At 48.2% G+C, this 21867-nt stretch overlaps 1 protein-coding gene across 1 annotated transcript; it reads left to right on the top strand.

Moving 5' to 3' along the window:
* Positions 1 to 5572: 5572 nt before the first annotated feature.
* On the top strand, positions 5573 to 21649 carry SSPN (sarcospan). The gene is made up of 3 exons (XM_067289851.1): positions 5573 to 5981; positions 16636 to 16722; positions 21284 to 21649. Exons 1-3 carry the CDS (start codon positions 5670 to 5672, stop codon positions 21647 to 21649), a joined length of 765 nt encoding a protein of 254 aa, XP_067145952.1. The 5' UTR covers positions 5573 to 5669.
* The last annotated feature ends 218 nt before the right edge of the window (positions 21650 to 21867 follow it).

Genomic DNA, 21867 nt, shown 5'->3' with positions numbered 1-21867 from the left:
AATGTGCCTATGCGCTCCCCTGTAGCAGGTGATGTGTGTCTTGGGGACCAGGGCGCCATGTGCTCCCTGAGCATCACGGTCACTTGGGAAAGGCGAAACCTGCACCTTTAAACGGAAATGATTTGTACAGCGGGACGAGTAAAACACGCATTACTGAGATGATAGATTCATATTGGGCTGCGAGTGACAGATGTGGCTGTGGCGTTGTTTCTTCCTTTCTCCTGCAGGGGCAATTTCCTCCATTTCTTCCCTGTCATTAATGAAGAGCTGGAGCAGGAGCCATTGTCCTTTCCCTTGATGCCCATTGTCCCTGAGTCCGAGCATAAAGTCACGTATGGGTTTAGCTGCACTTCTGTGTACTGTCTAATATGGGAGCTTGAGCCCGGGCCCGTGCGTGCATGTGTACATATGCGTGTGCACATCCGTGTGAGCACATATATGGGATCAGCCTAATCCATTATCCTCAGGAAGAACACGAATAAGAGGATTTGCCTGTGTTTAACCAAGTAATAATTAACACCTACTAAGAAGGTCTAATGGCCAGAGCATCTCGTTAATGTATTTTGACAGATGATATTCTCTACAAACACACTTTGAAGAAGGAGGGCCAGCTTTGGAGAGGGTGCAGAGAGTGTAAACAACTCTTCCCCTCATTTTCAAACTCCTTAATTCTGCATAGCGGGACGCAAAGGATGCCGGGTCAGTATACAGTATTTGCCTGAGGATGGAAACGTGTATAAAAAACAATGACAGTGAGCTTTACCTCATGTCTTGTTGTTCCACAGCTTCTTGCCTCTCATTGCTCCACCCCAGTTTTGTGGGACTGGCTGTTGTAGCCCCTAATGATCCCACTCCAGACCTTGTACAGAAATGTAATAAATAAAATGTGATTTCCACCCCAAAGAAGCTGCAACAAAAGTAGAAGGTGTGACAGAAACAGTGAGATCATTATGGACAGCTTAACTACCAGCAAGTTTTCTGTAAGCACGCGAGCAGCGAAGCTCTAATGTGCAGAGCTTGCCCTGCAACCAGGGCCATCGCAAGCTCCCGGGATGTCACCCAGATTCAGCAAGCCAGAGCTGGAGGTGAGGGGCTCCAGGCACAGGGCACCTCATGAAGCTTTGCCAAAAGCAAAGGTTTAGGGATCAAAACCGGTGTAGCACAGATATTGTGGAGGCTGCAAGAAGATCTGATCTGCTTTCTTTCATGTGCACAGATTTACCTCTTGGTCAGATGTGACGACTGGTGGGAGTAAGGCACGTTGTTAAATACACAGCCTCTGAGAGTGGTGTAACCTTGCGTAAAACAACTCCCGCTCTACCGCTTGTCACTTCTGCCACTGTGCCCAGCTAAGCTGAAGCACTGCACACCTTAGTCGTGTTCCTGGTAATGCCAAAAGGGTGTGCACAGCACACACAGGGAATAATTTAGGTCGGATGGGACCCCTGGAGGCGATCTGGTCTGACCCCGTGCTCCCAGCAGTTCCAACAGACACACAGAAAGACATGAACTGGCCACAAAAAGAGCATGCTGAAAACAAGCCTCACCTCCAGGTGACCCTGAACTTTAAAAATGTCCATGTCAGAAGCCGGACTGAATTGTGTGTGTCAGACCCATCTCTAATTGGCGCTGTTTTCCACGTAATTGCACTTTCAAGAGCTAGATATTATTATTATCTACTGTCAATGGACATCAGTCTTCAGAAATCATAGTGGCCAGCTTTAAATCTTTGCTTTTAGTGAGAATCACTCTTTCTTCTTTTATTTTAAGTGGGGAACTCTATTTTCTTGGGGGAGAGGGGTGTTATTTAACAGGTCTCTGGTGTGCTTAACTCTGGCTGCTCGGCAGCACCTAACACCAGCATACTTTTGGTCTCACATCACTGGGTTGCAAGCCACCCAGGGCTAATAGGGGCCATTGCCTTTGGTTGCCACCACTGCTGATGCTTGTAAGAAATACCTGTACAAATGTGATTATGCGGGAGCGCGTGTCTGTGTGTTAACCTCGGCAAACTCCCTTTATTTCCAGGGTAGAAGTTGCAGGGGAGAAAAGCAGAGATTTCTGGAGTTGCATGTAATGCTGCCTGTCCCTGTGGTTGTGAGAAGCAATCGAAAAGACTGTGTCATAGCGAAGCTGCAGCTCAGACCTTGCCATTTCCATGCTGTGCATCGTGTGTGCTATTTGACTTGTCATCGTCATCCAGTTTTCGCTGCCTTTTGGCAAGGGAAGGGATAGGAGCCGGCAATGTTTTACAGAGGACAGTCTCTGGCTATGGAAAAGCTGTGGAACATGACTCATTTTGTGTAAAGGACACCAAAATTACAACTGCACACCACATGGGAGATGGTAGCTGGGCTTGATTCAAAAAACATCCTCAGCCAGGAAGGGTATTCAAGCATGCGCTTCATTTAAGAACGTACTTAATCAGGGCCTTTGGGCATAAAATGGTAATGATTAGTCTTGTGTTGCCGAGAAAATCCAAGTGACATCCGGAAGATGTATTACTCTAGAAATTCTAGTGTTATTTCAGTGTCCTCATTTAATCTTTCAATTTCTAAAAAAGTAATTCTTTTAATTTCTCCCTGCTAGCCACTGCTGCAAATTCCTTCACAGCTGCTTTACACCCAATTGGTAATGCCAGGCGAGATCAGCAAATGCAACCTGGTTCAGATAATAATTACGGCAGATCGATCTGGCGCCTGCCTCTCTTCTCCTTCCCTGCTAAACTTCCCGGTGTGTAAGATGTGCGCATCCGACTCTGCAGGGCAAGCCAGCCACAGCACGGGAATCCCTTCTTCCCATCTTGTACACACTGTTTAATCATTCCAAAACAACAACAACCCCCATCCCCAAATTTTTTCAGTGCATTTGCTCACACTTTTTTCCCCATATAACTGCATATTGCTGCAGAGAATAAGTATGATGTATATGATTTTAAGTATGCAGTAAGTGGGGGTTTTTTTCTTTTTTTAATTACAAGCGACTGTCTGTATTTAACAGCTGATCAGCATCCATAGAGGTCCCCAAATTTGCCCAGCGAAAGCAGGTCAGCTGTTGTCTCGCTGTCACGTTAGTCAAATAACCCTGTGAGCAGTGGTGCGGGAAGCGCTGCCCGTGGCTGGCCATGGGGACAGTCCCTCCTTTGCTGCAGCCCCCAGGGGAGGCTGCGTCCTGCCCAGCACGACCAGCGCAGTCCGGGACCAGCGCATTTAAGTGTCCTTAGAAAAAGCAAGCACTCCCGGTGGTGCAGCTGCTCCAGGCCCACCGGCTGCAAAAAAAGCAAAATCTGGTCTACGTTGCCCACATTTCATAATTACGCACCCAAACTTTTCAGGCCCTACGCAGGCAACGTCCTTGCAGCAGCCCAGACTTCCCCTGCCTTAAAGGCTCTGGATTCAGGACACATAGCTGGGATTTTCCAAGGGGCCACCGGAGGCTGGGGCTGAGGTGGTTTTCCCTGGGAATTATTGCAATTTTCTGCCTGCTGCCCAGAGAGCACAGCCTCATTTTTAAGACATTTACCCTGTAAAAAGATATTTAGGCACCTATTTTAAGAGAGCTCCTCAGCCCAAGAGAGAGCTTAGCAAGGGCCATTACTGGAGGCAGCGTAAACCCTTGTTCATTTTATTGACTTTGAGTTAAATCCTGCTCCCCTTCCTGAGGCAGTTTCTCCCTCCGAAGCCCATACAACTGCCGGCACAAATAAAGCAGGTGGCGACTGGCCCCTTTCCGAAGACGACGGTCATAAATCCAGCTGTCAGCCTGAATCCAGGTGCTAAAATCAGGGCCGAAAATTTCCTGGAGGGAAAAATGCAGTGGAGATCTGGGGCCCAGAGGTGGGCAGGCGGGCGGATAGGAGGAAGGAAAGGAAAATCCACCCCAGAGCGGCAGGACCCTGCCCTGCCGTAGCGTTTGTACAGGGCTTGGAGAGCCAGAGGCAAGATACACCAGTAGGTGCAAACTGTTGCAGGGATGCGGAAAGAAGTGGATGACGGTGACAAAACAGCCTTGGTTAGAAGCTAGGAAAACTCAGTTCAGAAAGCAGCGCTACTAGGGAAGAGATTTTTTTTTTTCTATTTATTTCCTCCCTTGAGTTTTCTTTTCACTTTGCCTTTTTGAACAATCTGTCTTAATCTTCCTCTATGGATGCAGCGTGAAAGTTATGTGCACAGGAAGTGCCTGAAATCACTTTGTTTCTAGTTTTCTTTCTTATGTTCGGTAATATAAATATCTGAAGAGGATATTGCTTAACCCATAAACAAAGTGACATCATAATTTATTAATACAGAAGACACACTTTGTTGCTGTTAAATGCCATAAAGAGCTGGAAATAGAGCAGTTTCTCAGAAGGCATTGCTGATATATCAAAGGGAAGGTTTCCCTGATGCCATCTCAGCTTGGGTAAGAGCATTTCAAAATTTGGGTTATTCCTCCCCAAAGCACTTTGCAGCTCTCAGGGCCGGTTTTGCTGGCGATTTCCCCAGTTTTGGATGGCCCCATCCTGCCTGCCCCGCTCCCCCCCACACTGGAGGTTCCCATCGGAGTGAGCAAAACACAGGTGCTCAGCAGATGACCCCTACGGGAGCAGGACCTGCACAGGAGCACTGGTCCTCACTGCTGAGCCCTAGTCCTAAAACATGCCTGGTGGTGCTTCTGCAACTTTTGTACAAGTCAGAATTCCTTTTGGCATCCTGCAATACTAATTTCGATTTTTCTCTGTGTTAATTACACACTTTTTACATACTTAGTCCCCCCACCACTAAAATGGACCTATACACAGGTAACGTGATTTGGCAGGTGTATGAAACACCTACTGTGTGCCTGGTACTGTATGGATGCATGCGCATGCTAGTAGAATGCATAGGAGCCAGGCACGATGCGTGTGCACCCACTTACTTCATGCACGCACGGACAGAGGCGCCTGAGCACGGCTGCGTGCTCCAGCACTCCCCAGCTAGACTGATTGCCAGCCCGCTAATTACCCTCGCCTCAGCTGTGCCGGCTCCCTGCCTGCTGTTGCTGCTGCACATCCTACACACACACAAACGGGCGTGCCCACACACATGGAGGTGTGCACACATGTGCAGGCTCACACACACGTAGGTGTGCACACGCACGCACACACGTGCATGCTCACACACATGTAGATGTGCACACACAAAATGTGCATGCTCACACACAGGGGTGCACACATGCACACACAAATGTGCATGCTCACACAAATGTGCATGCTCACACACACATAGTTGTGCACACACACAGATGTGCATGCTCACACACATGTAGATGCACCCAGATGTGCATGCTCACACCCATGCAGGTGCACACACGCCCAGATGTGCATGTTCACACCCACGTAGGTGCACGCACACTCACACACCCAGCTCGGCATGGCCGCACGCGCAGCCCACCCTGTGCGTGGCCTGGGCACCCGCCGGTTGGCAGTGCGCTACCCCCCTAGCGCCCCCCTCTTCCCTGGGCTATATGTGGCATTTAGACACTCCGACAATCTGCTCCAAATGTTTTCCATATTTGTTCAGCCTCCTCGATTCAAACACCAGGAACAACCCAGCCAGCACAAAGCGGAGCTTCGTGGGCAAAAAAAAACCAAAAAACCCTCGTGCGCCCCTCAGCGCGCACACGCACGTGAAAAACTCGAGTTCGCCAGCATGGGAAAAAAGGAGAAGAAACCCCCGCCGGGCAGCTCCCTCAGCAACCAGAGCCAGGCAGGGCAGGCGCCCGCAGGGGAGAGCGCCAGCGGCTCGGCGGCGGCGGCGATGCCAAAGAAGGAGGAAGGCGAGGGGGACCCCAAAGCGGGCGCGGAGGAGGCGCCCCCCACTTGTTGTGGCTGCCGCTTCCCGCTGCTGCTGGCGCTGCTGCAGCTGGCGCTCGGCACCGCCGTGGCGGTGCTGGGCTTCCTCGCGGCGGGCATCAGCTCCTCCGTGCTAGTCAGAGACACGCCACACTGGGCTGGGATAAGTGTAAGCATTAAAGAGCCTTTCTGCGCGAAGTGCCCTTGCCGACGTGGGCGCCCGCTGCGTGACGCGACGCGGTGGACTAACCGCCTGCATGCACTGCACCCTTCGAGCTGGGCTAACCATCGCTGCCCCCGAACGGGTGCTCCCAAGGAATCTGCCGCGGCAGGGTGGCAGGACCGGGCTCGGGCGCTTCCCCGAAACACCCCATGGACCTTAAATGAAACGCAGGGCTGCTGCTCACAAGATGTGCACGCTAGCTTTTGCTTCGCAGCGCATAGCGCCTGGTAATGCTGAAAAAGGCGTTTACACCACACGCTGCTCCCCCCCTTCCCCCAGCATGTCGTAATATTCAGGTTTAAGGAGCGCGTAACTCTGAACTTTTTGCTTGGCATGTTTATGGCAGCAGCAGGCAAGAAATGGCAGTCTTTCGAGCTTGCACCCCACAATGTGACGTGTTGAGGGGGAAAAAAAGGCTGCGATTTAACCCCTTCCCTGCCTGTCTGCCGCCAAGGATCCCCCACGTGGGGAACGGGGTGCCCAAAAAGTGGCCGTGTGAGGGCGAGTGTTCCCTGGGGCTGGCCAGCCGGCCCACGCGCGACAGTCACGCGTGGCTTTGGGTGACAAAGCGCCGCTGGGAAAACAGCCCTCGAGCTGCTGCCCAGTGCCCGGCAGCAGCAGTGAGGCTCCGGCTCCTGGGGTCCGGCCCAGCTTGGCTGCCATTTCGGAGAAGGATTGGTGATCACCCGCCTAGGATATGCTATAGATGCAATTTAATATCCTTCCCCCCCCCTCCCCCCAAAGGCAGCAGGCTTCCCGAACGTACACGCTGATGTGCTAGCACTATCCTGAGTGCTATTAGGCTGTAGGAAGTCCCAGGGAATAAATACCTGTTCAGGCACTGGGAGAAAAGCTTTCTCGGTGCGCTAGACGGCGACCATAGTGCAGCGCGTAAATGTACTTCCTTACCGGCCTGGGGATTACCTGAGCACCTCGACTGCTTGGGCTTGCTGTACGAGTCCTGCACGTGACTGCTGCGTCCCCGCGCTAAGCAGCCTGGCGCAGCTGCCTTGGAGCGGCACACCGCGCGGCCCGCGGGAGCGGGCCTGAGCCCCCCCTTAACGGACTCCAGCAGCGTGCAACTCCGGCGCTTTAAAAATCTATTATTGAGGCCTTCTTAGCAACATTAGTGATGATAGGCCACGCTCGTCCCCGGTGTATCTCCACTGGAATTACACCAGGGTGGATTTGACCCCGTGGCTGTTAATGGAGGATGACGGAAAAATGAAGGAAAATTGCCAATGTGCTATATAGACCCTGACTGATTGAAGGGTCATGTTTTTCTTCTTTATTAGCAGCAAAGCGGTGATACCGTTCTTTGCTGAAAATCGAGCGCTTCAGTGCGTGAGCATGAATGAAAAGGAACTTATTTAGAGAAGCGCCTCGAGTAAAATGTCCCCGAGGAAAACCAAAAAACCCAAGACAGTCTGGATTAAACTGATTCAACACCCGACCCAGGGCTAGCAGAGGCCCCAGCTGGGGCTGCCCAGCATCGCGTGGCACCTGCTCCCGCGAGCTGCCAGCTCGCTCGTCTTCCGCAAAACCCGGCTGAAACCTCCTCGTTTCAAATGAATTTCGCCTGAAATCCGTGGGGCATTAGTCAGAAACCAAAGGAAAGGTTTTTTGGACAGAAACTAAGGATCCTAAGTGATTTGCCACTTCTGCTTCAGCTTGAATAACCTATTCCCTTTAAAGTGCCTTTGCTACCCAGCTAGGGATGGGCGGATGGGTGCAGTTAACCCTGCCAGGGCAGCACTCGTTTCACCATCCCGCAGCTGTTTCCAGCCAAGCTGTCCAGGTCCGAGCCACCTCGCTGCCCCCCAGGAAGCCCTTCCAAGCGCCTGGAGGCGCAGCCGGGCCCCTGCTCCCAATATATCCCTTTTCCCTATTTCGAAAATGCTCAGGCAGCCTCTTCCCAAAGCCACCAGGGAGCACTGGGTTTTTTTTCCATGCGTTGGCACTGACTTGCTATGTAGCTTTGGGCAAGTTACTTAGCCGGGCAAAGACTTTGTTATTTCCCCTGCAAAGTGGGGTTAATAGTGGCTATCCGTCATGCTTTGCTTTGAGATCCTCAGATGAAAAGTGTTGCAGAGGCAGTATATATTAATGGCGTCCTTTTCATTCCTTTTCATTAGCTTGTGGCCTTTTGACATCTAGAAGCCAAAATGGTGTGTTTCCCCTTGAAGATCTGCTCTCAGATTATTTCTCCTGTGATCAAAAGCAGAGACTATCAGAAATCTCACAGGCGTGCCTGAGCTTTCAGACCCTTTTTGCAGACTCAGCCAGTTAAGAAGGTTACAAAAATAGTCATCACAAATGATCATCTAGGTTGTTTATTGTGGAAGATATTTTATATACATATATACATTTTTTTAAATATACACATATACATGTTTTTAAAAAATCCAAAATTTTATATATATAAAAATATATATGCATTGTGTTATATATAGTTATATCTTGTATATCTTATATTACATATTATATATATATCATATCATATCATACATAAAAACTTGGATTTTTTAAAAACTTTTCTTTAATCTGTTACCCAAGTGGATCAGGGCAACAAATGTGGATCCAGCTATCATTGATTTTACTGTGCACTTTGTCTTGAAAACTACCAAAAAAAAAAAAATTGCCTAGAAAAAATAGAGACACTGTCATGATATTTTAACCTCCAAATCCCCTTTGGGATTTTGTTTGCACCTCCAGGTAGCCCATTGCTTAGATGTTTGAGCCGTTCATCGCCATTTGTGGGTTGCAGATGTTGCTGGGCGGGTGTCTCCCCTGCCCGCTGGGGACATGCGGGGAGAAGTGCTGTGTGGCAGGTGCGGAGGGGAGCCACCGCTTGCTTTCTGGTGTGCTTTTGCAGGTGTAAACGCACCTGCCAACCGTACTCCTCGGGCACCACCAGCCATGGCTCCTTCACCTTCCCAACGCTGAGCACCTGCCCCAGGAGGGTGGACGCTGCCCCCCCGCCCAGGCCCTTCGGTGCTGCATATCCCCTGGCGTTTGCCCATGCCACTCCCCGGCCAGGTGCCCCAAATGTCCCTGAGATCTAGCAAAATCGTAGCCGTGACTTGTTGCTTTTTGGTCACAACAGTCAAGCGCTGGCTTCCCCGAGTGGGTGGAGTGACTGGGCTGGTCTGGGACTTGCTGGTGCAAAAGGTGGACAGAGTTTTAAGTGAAAAAGCAATTTAATTATTCTTCACTTACCTGGAGCCTGCAATGTTCATGCTGTTCTTCCTTTTAAGTTTTTAAACCCTTTTTTAAAAAAGCTTTAAAAAAAAATTTAAGCGAATACTTTCACAGAAGGAAGTACTCTTTGCTTCGAGCAGCTCACAGTCAAGGATAGGACATCCCGTAATGGCTGGAAAAGAGCTCTTAAAAACTGAAGAAAGTTAGAAATTTTCTTTCTTTTTTCTTTGAGGGAAAATTAGCTGCGAGGGACAGTTTGCAGGAGTCAAGGGGAGAGAAAGAGCGAGCACGCCGTGTTGTACAACCAGGGAACTGTGCAAGACAACCTGCCCATACTGCCGGGCCGGCAGAGGAGCTGGCTTTTGTGTTTAAAAGCTCTTTCGAAGCTTAGTGCGACGTGCGCATCAAACCGCCGGGCATATCTCCCAGCACGGCGTGCCCCTATCAGATGCCGATAACTGTGATGTTTGTTGAGCTGATGCATTTCTGCTGTTCCAGGCTTGAGAGCCTGACTCAGACGCTGGGTCTGGTCCCCAGCCCTGCCGCTGACCCGCCACGTGCTCAGGTGCTGTCCAGCCTGAGGGCCAAAACCAATAGCCCCACAGACCTCCGCCTTGCCAAGAGCCCCGGGCGGCTGCTCCAGCCACTCAGGGGGAGCCGAGAGGCACAGCCTTGGTGCCTTTAGGTTTCCAAGGTCTGGGGCACTTTGGGGCTGTAAAGTCAGTCTGGTATCCCCAGCCGCTGGGGAAAGCAGCAGAGCCCCTAAAATTAAGCCGGACTTCTGCAACAGTGGAACATGGCATCCAGGAGAGGACAAGGTTGGGATTTCCCCCCCGCCGAATGGGTACAGGGATGGCAGCGCATTTAGTTGTGAAGGTAGCGCTCGGGGATCCTTGTCGTGAGATGGATGCTGAAAGGGTGAAACATTGTACCGGGCTGTGCTGTAAAGCGACATAAATTAGAAACTGGCATTAAATGCATCCTGATGATTAGCTGGGGTTGGTGAGGGATTTGCTGTACCTGTAACCGATCCGGTAATGTAAATAATGTCAGCACGCCGGGTGCGGGGAAGCAATCTAAAGCGCGGGTTGTCCTGGACGATCCCCAGCAGTGAGGAGTCTGGGCGGCCATTCCCAGCGGAGCACCTCCCTGCAGCAACAAACGCCTCCCGCGCCACCAGCTTTCCCTGTCCCCCCGGCCGCCGCGTGCAACCCCTTTCCGCCAGGCTGGACACTCTGGATGCCCGGCGGTGGCCTGCCAAATATCAGACAAGCATGTGGGGCTTCAGGCAACCATTTCATCTTCCCGGAGGGGGTCAATAATTGGGAAGTCTCCCCGGCTCGAGCGGGAGCCAGCTGAGCCCTTTCCGTATTGATATATATATATGGGGGCCGATTGCTTATTTAAAGCCCCTGAAATGTGCTCTCTTTTAAAGCCTGAAAGCAAAGAGACACTTTCTTGTTAGTCCTGGCCCCTTGCTGTTTTTTTCTGTTGCTTTTGACACCTCTTCCTGCAGCAATTGTGGAGGTGGCTTTCAGGCAAGCATCACCTCCCGTACCACCTCGCTGGGTTTCTAACTTTTGCCTGTTATTAGGGAAACCAATTTCAATTTTAAAGAAAAGGTGGCAGTTAAGAACTGGCACCATCAAAGCAGTTAATGGAAATTACGGTCATGCAGGCATCCATTTTTTATACAAGCTAGCTTCAATTAGCCATGGGCAAACATCAAAAGGTTTGGGGGACGACTGCCTTAAAGAAGAGCCTCCAAGTTGAGGTATTTAATTGAACCGTCTCCAAAGTACGTGAGGCTCTGGATGGTATGCACTGAGGTCCATTTGTGGAATATACTTCTGTGGGGTTTCCAGGGCTTGTTTATAGCCAGGTCGGGATCTAGCACTAGAGCTGCATTCTGCAGAGCTCGCTGCCATTAAATCTCGACATTTTCTAAGAGTAACTATGCATCAATGTCTGATTTACTGAAGTCCATACTTTTTTTTTTTTTGATCAGGTATAGAATGGAAAACTTTGATGGGAAAAAATGTTGGAATTTCACCTTTCAAAATGGTTTGAGCAGGTAGCTGTGCTCCAAAAGTCTGTGTGATAACTATTCAAGTGCAGATCTAATATGGGACACCACTATGTTTTAGCACGAGAGCAGCCACAGCCTCAGCAGGAAGGAGGGAGGTAATAAGGGCTCCTGACTAGGCTATGCCTGTGCAAAAAGTCTAGGTAAGACTTGGAGGGGAAGTTGTCTGAACAGGTTTCCTCAGCCTAGGTAGCCTTTTGACCCTATCAGGATGATAGCTTTCCATAGCTTCATGGTCATGGACACATTTCGTACTGCAAGCCTCAGCCACACAGCAGCTTTAGCCATGCTACACTTTTCTTATTGCACATTATCTGGGAACAACATTATTATTGCAGCTATTATTTCTGGGAGTAATTTATATACAGCTAGGGTGTCCTTCAATCCAATGAGAAACCTGTAAGAGGGAATGCCATGAAGGAGTAATATTTCTCTGTGGCAATTTGACTTCTTTTACCTGTGTTAGTGAGACCCGGGCTTGCCGGAGGCTGATGAAAGCTAGTGGTAAAAGCAGCCTGTAGTACCTGCTTTCATTCTAGTCTCCTCGAACCTCATAAAGTGAATGAACATCCGTGTCGCTGCCTGTAATACTACGTACAGCTGTCTGGCATCGGAGGTGATCCTGTTTCATAATGGCAAAGTCAACAGGAAGGTTTTCTTTCTTGCATCAATGTCTGCGTCCCCCGGGATGTTTAATCTCTGTGAATTGCATGGTTTCTCTGGAGTCGAGGATGGGAATTAAGTCATTGCCATATCTGATAAGGCCAGTAATCCATCAAGGCACACATCTCATCTGATGGTAAGCCAGGGACTTCAGAGACATCTAACAGAGATCATTTCTTTATCCTTATCTTTCAAACAGAGAGATCCATAGTGACCTGAAGTGAGCAACTATAAAATAACTTGCCCATCAAGGAAATTTCTTCCTAATTCTGTTAAGAGTTGTTTTTTTCCCAGAAGCCTGAGAGTTTACCTTCTTATTTAAACAGGAACAGTCTGCCTGTTGCACCCTGGGTCTCAGCAATTATCCTCCCTTGTGTTTGCTTTTTGACCTGAAGAGGTTCTTGTAGGAGGTTCTTGCTAACCAGCCTATAGGTAAAAAGTGGATGAGTTATATTATGCCTGTGCGTGCGCGTTTGCAGCGGTTGTCTTGTGGTGTGGCGTAGGCCCAAGATGCTCCTTTGAACCAGATTTTCCCTCCTTCCTTAATCTCTTTGTGGAGGTTTTCAGCTCTCTTGCTTTACCAGCCTCAAGGACCAAGACTTCCAAGATGCCCAAAACATCCTAAGAGGAAGCATTATTTTGCTGGAGAAAGCCACCTATTTTATAGCAACATTTGGGCTAAAATAGCAGCAACAACAAAACAGTCTGACAAATATACAAGGGAGAGATAGAGACAGATTAGAGCAATCTGTGGTTTTGAAAGCTGTCGAAATAAAGCAAACCACATTAGTATGTCAGTGTGCAAAGCTAATGAATGCAAACCGCGGCGGAAATTTGTGCCCTACATGTTCATGTTTCCCCCAATTATGTACATTACATAACCATATTCATCATTACCGTGTGGGCTCCCCGTATCTCTTATACACCTTGTGCTTAGCCCTTACGTGGCCAGGCACGAGGGAGCTGCAGTGAGCTGCTGACAGGGAGCACGGACCTGCTGCCTCCAGCCTCCCTGCTCAGACGCAATGAGCTTTGCCTGCATGCCAGTCTCAGCTCTTGGGCGGCACTGCCTTGTCACAGCTGCTTTTTCCTTCTGGAGATGGTGAGCTAATTTTCTCACCCACGATTATTTCCAGAGCTGGGGTTCAGTTTAGCGGGTGGGAAGCGGCTGGCTAGTGCGGGGGGAGGTTGACACCGTGCTGGCTCCCGCACGGCCGCCGTGCCTCAGGGTCTGGCGTAGTGGCTCAGCACGGAGATTTCTGGTGTGTCGACGTCCTGGCTTGAGACCCATCTTCCTTACAACCGCTAGGCCATGTGCATGTACAGAGAGAGTCCATTTGCCAAAGTCCCTGTGGTCCAGGCACTGCACTCTGCGAAAGACCCAGAAAATACCAACTCCTGTTTTGACTGTGGTTTAACACAAAATTGATTCTGGAGTCACTTTCTAGACCTCGGATGTTCCGGCCTAATGGAAGGCATGTCTGCTGCTTCCCACTAAAAAGAAATAGTATTGAGACTTTTCAAGAGTATAAACTTTTAATTTTTCAGCCAGCTCTAGTAAGTGACTGGTTTCACCAGCTTGTGAACTGGTGGATTTCACAGCGTATGCAGTAAGCAAAATTAAATCTGTACCCTTCCTAAATACATCTGTATCACATTCAGGTCTTTTTCTAGACAGGACTTTTCTAAATTTAAATTCTTTCCTTGGATAAGCTTTCATGTCACCACCTATTCAGCAAAGGGTGTGTTTGTCTGGACAATTTTGAAACAAACTTGAAATGTACTCGGTCTAAAAGTGTATATTTCTAGGTTTGCAGATAAGGGATGTAAGAGCTGATCTAATTAACTGTTCTTCGGCAGCTCTTACAGAATCTATTTTATTTGTATAACAAATATGCATCGACTGATGGCAACGGAGTGCCAAGGCAGTTCAATTGTGCTTTATGTTGTATACTTAGTCAATAAGGCATGGGAAGCGTGCCTTTCACGCTGGCCTATTGCAAAGGCTATTGAACCACCACAACGCCGCAGCACTGAATGTTACTTAACAGTCAGCATCGGCCGCATCCATAACACGATCTAATGCATCTGTGCTAGTCACTTCTATAGTCATCTGCTATAATGTAACTGTCTTAGTCACTTAGGGGTTCATAACAAATGTTTACCAAAGCATTTTTAGTTATTCTATTACACTTCACAGGCATAAATCAAAAGCGATCTATTAATAATGTATAAAATAGAAACACACAAGCTGTTTTCTGTATAAATGCTCCACACTTCAGTTCGCTCCAGTGAGGGAATTTACCTTTAAAGAACAGAAATGTAAAACGTATATGGGTCATAGTCCTCAGCAGCGTTGCTTTTTACCGTTACTCAAAAATATGTTTGGCGTTCTCTTCTTCACATCTCTGGTTTAAAAAAGTGTTGGTCCACTGTTATAAAAGCGATAATTAAGCCTTCTGAAATACCCTGCCCAAGCCTTGCTGGAATCCCGACCCCATGTAATCTTTTATAAATACCTATAAAATGTGCCTCTCCAAATATCTCTGAGCATGTTATTTAAATCCCAGAGGAACCTTAGAAAGTGCAGGCAGGATGGAAATCCTTTTAAATGACACTCTTTTGTATCCTTTCTGGAGAGGGAGGCCTGATCCTGGTGCATGGAAAGCCAGCAGCGTTTTTGTCAAAGTTCTACAAGGCTCCACTTCCGTAGCACGCAATGGAGAGAGAAAAAATTTCTGGTTTGTAACTAGAAATGCCACCGCTCGTATCTCAGCTGCATCTGCTCTAAGATGAATGACTGTCTGTGGGCTGCGTGCAGGGCCAGGGCGCGTTGCCGCCAGGGAGGGCGTGAGCAGACACCGTCCCGTGATGTCTCACTGGAGCGACCCGGGGGCAAAGCTGGCCCTCGGCACACGCTAGTGTAAATGCCCACCAGTGTAACTGAGGCAAAGCAAATTTGATTTATTGCTCCTAAAGAGATCCTTTGAGCACCAGATCCTGCAAACGCTTAGGTCTGGCTCTGACGTGAGCAGCCCCTTTGATTTCACGTGGACTTGAGCACGTGAAGTTAAACGGGTATCTAAGCCTTCTCTCATTCGCACTACAAGTTCTTCACTTCAGCCGTGACTGTAACTGGGGGAGTTTATCATTTGGATATTACTCAAGATATGATGTCCTTAAGATTTAAGTTTTATAGCAATGTTAATTGAATTAAAAGATTAATACACAGTGCAAGGGACCAAGGACATGGGCTATTAATCCCGCAAAATAAAGTGTCTGAGTCACATAGACGCACTATAGAGGGGGAAAAAACAGTACTGAAGGACCTTTGACAAGAAAGGTTGCTTTTTCCCCCGACGGCCCTGTCAGCTATTGCTGTCAACAATAAAAAGAAGAAAACAAATAAATTGGAGGCCATGTGTAAGTCATAGGACCAGAATATAAATACACATGACATGGAAAGGAGTAAATAATACTGACGCTTTCTTTAGAAATGTTTTCAGGCAATACTTCCTATCTGTGTCTTACCAAAATGACATGAAATAAAACTGTATGAGGAAAAGTGTTATTAATGACATGGGTTCTTGAGGGACATGACTGGCCATACTTTCCAAAGCACTCTTCCTTAACAGGCCTACTGTCTAGCAGCTCACACTGACAATGTCAATATAAAGAAAAGTTTGGTATTTTATTCATAAAACCATAAGAGGAATGGGTTTAACCATGACTGTCTACATGCACTTTTCCATCCACATCAAATAGTCCCCTATAAAGCTCACCTCCTCCTGGTTTTTCCCACCACCTAGCCCAGGTGGTGCAGCGGGACCCAGGAGCGGAGTATAGGTCTGCTAGGCAGAGCCCCGCTGCCTGCCAGCTAAATATCCTTGCTTTCCAAAAGGCAAGAATGTGCATGCAGCCTGGCAAAACCCATGCGAGAAACTCGTCGGGAGATTAAAGGAAGAGGTGATCAGATTTATACTGCTGGCAGGTGCCGACCAACACAGCAGAAATGTCATAAATCAGTGTAAAAGGCTCCTTCAAAAATTTGAGGCAGGTTATTTTCAACCTTGATTTTAGAAGGTAAAAGAAAAAAGGAGGTCTACTGATGGAAATTATCCAGTCATCTGGGAACCGACCCCAAGCCTGAAGTGAATGAAGGGCCCAGCTGAGTGCATGAGACCTTTGGCTGCGCTCTTAAAGGTTGCGTTAAGGTCCAGCTGCACTAAGGTCTGCTGAGGACTCTGGTGTGGTGGTTCCCAAACCGTGTGTGGAGGCTGCTGGGCAGCCAGCACAGGCTTGTGCTGGGCCACCCATCCTCCTGGTCCCCAAACCAGGGACATGGGGACAGGGAAGGTGGCCATGGCCTTGGGGTCTGCTGGGTCCTGTAGGTCTGACTTCAAAAAGCCCCTCTGAGCACGATCCTCCAGCTTTTCGTGCCCTGGTGTCTATAAAGGGGAGGTTAGAGCTCTTCCCTCCTCACAAGCACATCCAAAAGTATAAGGTTCACCCATTTGGCCATGGCACCATCTCACATGCTTTGGCTTAAATACTTCTTGGGTTGCAGTGCTGCTAACATGGAAAGGAGTTTTGGTTGAAAAATATGTATTTTTTTCAACTTTGACATGTTTTGCATCTCCTTCCTTGCAGGTCTGCGTGGCGTCCTTAGTCGGATTTGTTATGCTTTGCATTTCATACCAACCTGATGAGAAGACATGCATGCAGTTCACAGTAAAGGTACCTAGACTTTTTTTTTTAATTATTCTTTTCACCCTCATGTCATTAAATACAATCAGAAAAGTTGATACTGGGGATATTTTTAAGACCACATGAAAAGAAGTGAGAGTGCACCTGAAATGCAAGAATAGTTTTCTGGTATTTTCCAGTCAGATAAGGAAGAAACTGCAGCCTATAAAGGGGAAATTCTTATAATAAATATTCTAAAATAGAGCAAGATAGCTTTTTATTTGCCATATTTTAAGACTATCAAAGATATTCAGATCAATGGAGCTAGAATAATTTGGGAAGTGTTCAGTGAAAGATGGGGGGTTACTGATTAAGTAGAGACATAGAGAGCTGGTAAGCAGCGGTTTGGGATAAAACGGATCCATTTAAATCAAGTTTTACTGTACCTGTCTCTGGGTATTATGTGATCTAAGAAGCAACTCAGCATCTTCTCTGCAGTTTTGCTCCTCACTACGAAATACAAAACTGACTGTATGGGCACAGGTAAATTAAAAAGGGTGACTGGAAATCTCTCCTACGTGGCAGCCTTCTCGGTCAGGAGTGAAGAGACGGTGCCTTAGCAGCCTCCTTTAAGAGCACAGCACCTTGTGTCAGGCGCTAGCAAACTCAGGAAAAGTGTTAGCAAGCCCCAGGGACAGGCATTTTGCCATGGAGGAAATTTCCTGCCGAGTGTAGCGGGAGAGGCAGAGCAACCCCGCACCACGTCCCACTGCAGTCCCCAAACCACACTGCATGGGTGCTGAGGGGCAACCAGAAAAGGCATGTCCCCAATGCTTGTTCCAGTAGGGATGTTTTTAACACCATTTATCTCGGTTGTTTTCCCTTATTATTATTATTTTGAGGGCTCTTGATATTTTGCAGGCACATAACAACCAGGAAAAATACCAACACACACAACCCAAAATAACAGTGATTATTAACTGGCAAAGGAGGAACAAAAATCAAATGCAAGGAATAGATTTTCAAAAGCTGGCATTCATCCTCTCTTAGAAATTAGGCCCCAGTGTGTCTTTTATGCCTCTATAAAGCTCCTCCTGTACTTATAAAAAGAAAGGGAGACAGAGAGCAATGGTTTCCGCACTTTGATTGCATTTCATTTCTTGTCCGGGCACCTTTGCCCACGCAAGTAAGCATTATGGCTGCCTGGGGAGCTGCTGGGATGGGCGGCAGCTGCCACGCCAGGCTTTTTATTGCTTGCCCTGCAGCACTAAATGGAGCTCGGCAGCGTTCAAACAGGAAGGGAGTCATCCCTCGTGATGGCAGTGGCACGCCGTTTGGGGCAGCCCAGCAGCATCACCCATAGCATTACTGCCAGCCCTTGCAGTGAGGGAGCTGCGCCATCTCTCCCGCAAGAAAATAAGCATTTTGGAAGGGCTCCCCAAGCAATGCAAAGTGCTTTATTTCTCACGATCTGTCGGCAGTGGAGCTCAAGCCTACCTCAAAAGGCTTCTGGCTCAGTGAATAGCCCGTGGGCTGTTACCTCCCAAAGAATCCTCCCCGCCCCCCCCCAAATGCCCCATCACAGTGTTTCCGTTTTGCATTTGTGCCACAAAACTGGGTCAGACCCATGCTCTTCACCTCTCCTGCCCCATGTCCCCCTCTGGACTTTACACTTTCAGCAATCTCATTGCAAGGAAAGGCAGGAAAACACACCTCTTTTAACCAAAGTAGCCATGGAGGTTCTCCTCCCGGGATCCGATCACATTATAAAGGGAAGAGTCTCTCCCTTGGCAAAAAAAAAAAAAAAAAAAAAACCACTTAAATTCTTCTGCGTGCTTCCTGGCACTTCGTATCTGCTGATCTTGACATGTCACCCTGCTCTGATCACGGCATCTCCTAGGGTACCATGCAGCCCCTGGTTGCCTGCCCATCCCATCCCACAGGCCCGGCCGTGGTATAACCTGCTCACAGCCTGGGCCACCAGGACCTTTGGAAAAGATCCCTGCATCCATTTCTGTTAACCCCACCGATCTCATCGCTAATAATTAGGGTGAGCCTTTTCCCTGAAGAACCTGATCCATCTTAGATGATTTACTTTCTTTCTGGCATGCAGTAAAACTATTGCCAGCAAACACTGCTGAAACATTTTTTGCTTCTGTGAGGAACCTGAAGGAGGATGAGCTGCTGCTCTCTGACCTCGTCATATGTTGCTTCTTCTCGCTTCCTTTTTCTCCTTCTATTTAAGCAGCAATCACAGTGCCTATCTCTCTGAAGCTGTTAAAACTCATTTTTCTAGTGGCAAACTCTAGTTCGTGGGCAGAACTCACCACACGGTTGTATTTGCCATGTTGAAGTTGCCTCTAGGTCTGCCATACGATTACTCTGCTGATGGGATCTCAGCACTCGCTGTCTTGTGCTCCTTCCCAGGCAGTATTTGCATTTGCCTCACCTTTGATATTTGGAAATGTGTTTATTTTCAGCTGCTCACAAAGAGAGCCCTCTGCAAACATCTGAGGAGGATAATAAGCTATTTGGAAATTGCCCTGTGTCCCCACGCATCTCTGTTCGCCCCTGCTGAGTGCTGCAAGAGCTGCCCATGTATTGTGTGCGTTTCAAAGCCATTTCCTTCCTTGTAGGTACCTATCAGGGAAACGCTTGCTGCTGTACCTGAAGTGCAGTTTAGGCTGCTCCTTTCATGCTATTTGATACGCACTTTGGCTAGAAGTTGGCAGCTAAACACAATACCTGCTAAGGGAGAATCAGATGCACCGTGTAGTTTCAGCTTAATAGCTCAGCTACCGGTCTGAATCCAGGGGACTTCCATCCACTCTGCTGGGGACACCGGGATGGTGTCTGTGTCGGCATCACAGGGCAACGTTTGGCCCTCAGAGAAGAGAAACATTCAGTAGTGTTTGTCCATTTTCCCCATAAAACACGTTTGCACTGTCTTTTAAAATACCATCATAGTGCTACAAATTACCATATTTTTATTTAGAGGGTTCTATTAATTAGTAGCTCTCCCTTTTCTGTGTGTTTTATACTAGTAGGTGTCTTCTTTTTCTAATTTCACCTTTGCCATGGGCCTTCACCATGAAAGCTGCAGGGGTAAAGTAATTGCATTTAATAAAAGCCACCCTCATTTTGAAGCTGCCCATGGTTTAAGGCTGCAGGGGAAGTCATTAAATTTAACAGTAGCCAAGACTTGGAAATGAAGATCTTGCTGTAAGAATTCAGTTATTTGGGGGAGGAAATGTATATACTTCTTCAAGCCCACCTATTTTTTTTTTTCAAGCTGACAACTGAATGGGAAGATTTATTCACACTGTAGATAGTGGACAAATACACCAAGACTGTAAATTTTATCAAGACGTACAAGCTTGGCATTTCAAGGTCATAAAAATGCTTTTATAGTGATAGTTTACTTGTGGTATTGAGGTTAATAAATGAGAGAGAGAAAGGGAGGGGGAAAAAAAGCTGTTGTTTAAAATAACAGATTCCCAGACACGCCATGTGTCTGACAGATAAGACACCAAGCAAAATAAATGTTTCTGCAGTGCTGAACAGAACCAAAAAAGATATTTTGGCTAAACACAGAATTTGATTTTAATATGCATTCACACCTGTTTTGCATGCAGCGCAGCGGCTGCCATCTCCAGCTGTCGAAGGTGAGGAAAGTCCATATGCTGCGGCATCCAGAGGTCTCCAGAGCCACCCCAAGCGGCACAGGCTCTGACTCACTGCGGGGTCCCACGTGTTCATGGGGGTGGACTCCGCGTAGCGGCACTTGATAAAAGCCACCCTCACTTTAAAGCTGCCGCTGGTTTAAGGGGTAGGGAGGTTACAAATAGGCCCCTCTGGCATCCTGGGGCAGCCAGGAAACGGCAGGAGCTTGCAGCTCTTTCACGTGAAAAGCTTCTCCTTCATGTCTAGGGGCCAGGTTTGGGGAGCGGATTCAGCCTGGCCCATGTGTCCCCAGGCCGCCTCGCGTTTCCATTTCATGGGGGATCCTGGGGAGCACACGGGCCGGCCGCTTTTGCTGGGCCGCAGACTGGGGATCAGACACTGAACTGCCTGGTTTGCAAGTACAAATGCGATTTGTTGGGGCACGCAAACCAAGAGCTGGGAACAGCACATGAGCAAAGCTGCCAGAAACACCTACTTCTCAGCGCAGCCTGGGAAAATTAACATGCTAGGCCAAGCCTAAGTCTGCTTAGCTCTACTTCAAGACAACCACACTAGTTTATCTCAGCTGATGATTACAACACTAGCCAATGCAGGTCCAACACTGGAGGAACCTGCTCCTGCCAGGGGCCTCCTGGCGCTGTAGAGGCAGAGATTTCCCAGCGTTCATGTCGGGCCTTAAAATTACAAGGCAGTGCTCCTATCAAGCATGCAAGGCAGATATACCAGTTCTTGGGATGGCTGTAACCTGCTGAACTTTGCCTCACTGGGGACTTGCAGCCGGCTTGCAATTTTGAAGCGCGCTATGTGCAGGTAGAACATTGAATGCACGCATTCCCTGTAAAATAAATGTGCATGCTTTGGTTCTATGCTCCTCCTTCTCTGGGTAGCTGGAAAAGAGTGTTTTTTTCTCTTTTTTGCTTTCTTTCAGCTCATGTATTTTCTGCTGAGCACCCTGGGTCTGGTTGTCTGTGTTTTGGCAGTGGCTTTTGCTGCACATCGTTATTTACAGATGACGCGGTTTACCTGCGACACTGTCCTCAAGTCTTGCCAGTGCAAAGTGGACACGGAGGACCCCCTGGGCAGGACCTTCGTTTACCAGGACGCGGCTGACTGCGGCAGTGTCACCAGCACGCTCAGCCTGTACTTACTTCTGCAGATGGTTCTCAACCTGATCGCAGCCCTCGTGTGCCTGTCTGCGTGCTTCGTCATGTGGAAGCACAGATACCAGGTTTTTTATGTGGGAGTTCGGTTCTACCCATTAATGGCTACTGAAGGCCAGCAGCAGAAAGTATAGGGTTGGGGCTGGGGAGGGAATGAAAAGTGTCAGCGTACTGCCACCACAAACACCACAAATGGATGAGTGTTTATGAGATTTCTGACAAGGAAAAACATTCACAAATTTTTAATGAATATATTTTTCAGTTATTTTAAGAGCAATGCATGTGGCTGCTATCACGGAAGGCCCCTGGTGAGACTACCTAGAGGTCACATAAAGTCCTAAAGATGCAGCTG

This window comes from Apteryx mantelli, chromosome 1, assembly GCF_036417845.1.
Source record: "Apteryx mantelli isolate bAptMan1 chromosome 1, bAptMan1.hap1, whole genome shotgun sequence".
Taxonomy (NCBI): domain Eukaryota; kingdom Metazoa; phylum Chordata; class Aves; order Apterygiformes; family Apterygidae; genus Apteryx; species Apteryx mantelli.
The sequence above is the reverse complement of the archived record's forward strand: the minus strand, read 5'-3'. Positions and strand labels throughout refer to the sequence as shown.

Coding starts and splice junctions, on each gene's coding strand:
- SSPN (XM_067289851.1), top strand. CDS start 5,670: ATGGGAAAAAAGGAGAAGAAACCCCCGCCGGGCAGCTCCCTCAGCAAC. Junction 5,982..16,635: donor CACACTGGGCTGGGATAAGT/GTAAGCATTAAA, acceptor CCTTCCTTGCAG/GTCTGCGTGGCGTCCTTAGT. Junction 16,723..21,283: donor GCATGCAGTTCACAGTAAAG/GTACCTAGACTT, acceptor GCTTTCTTTCAG/CTCATGTATTTTCTGCTGAG.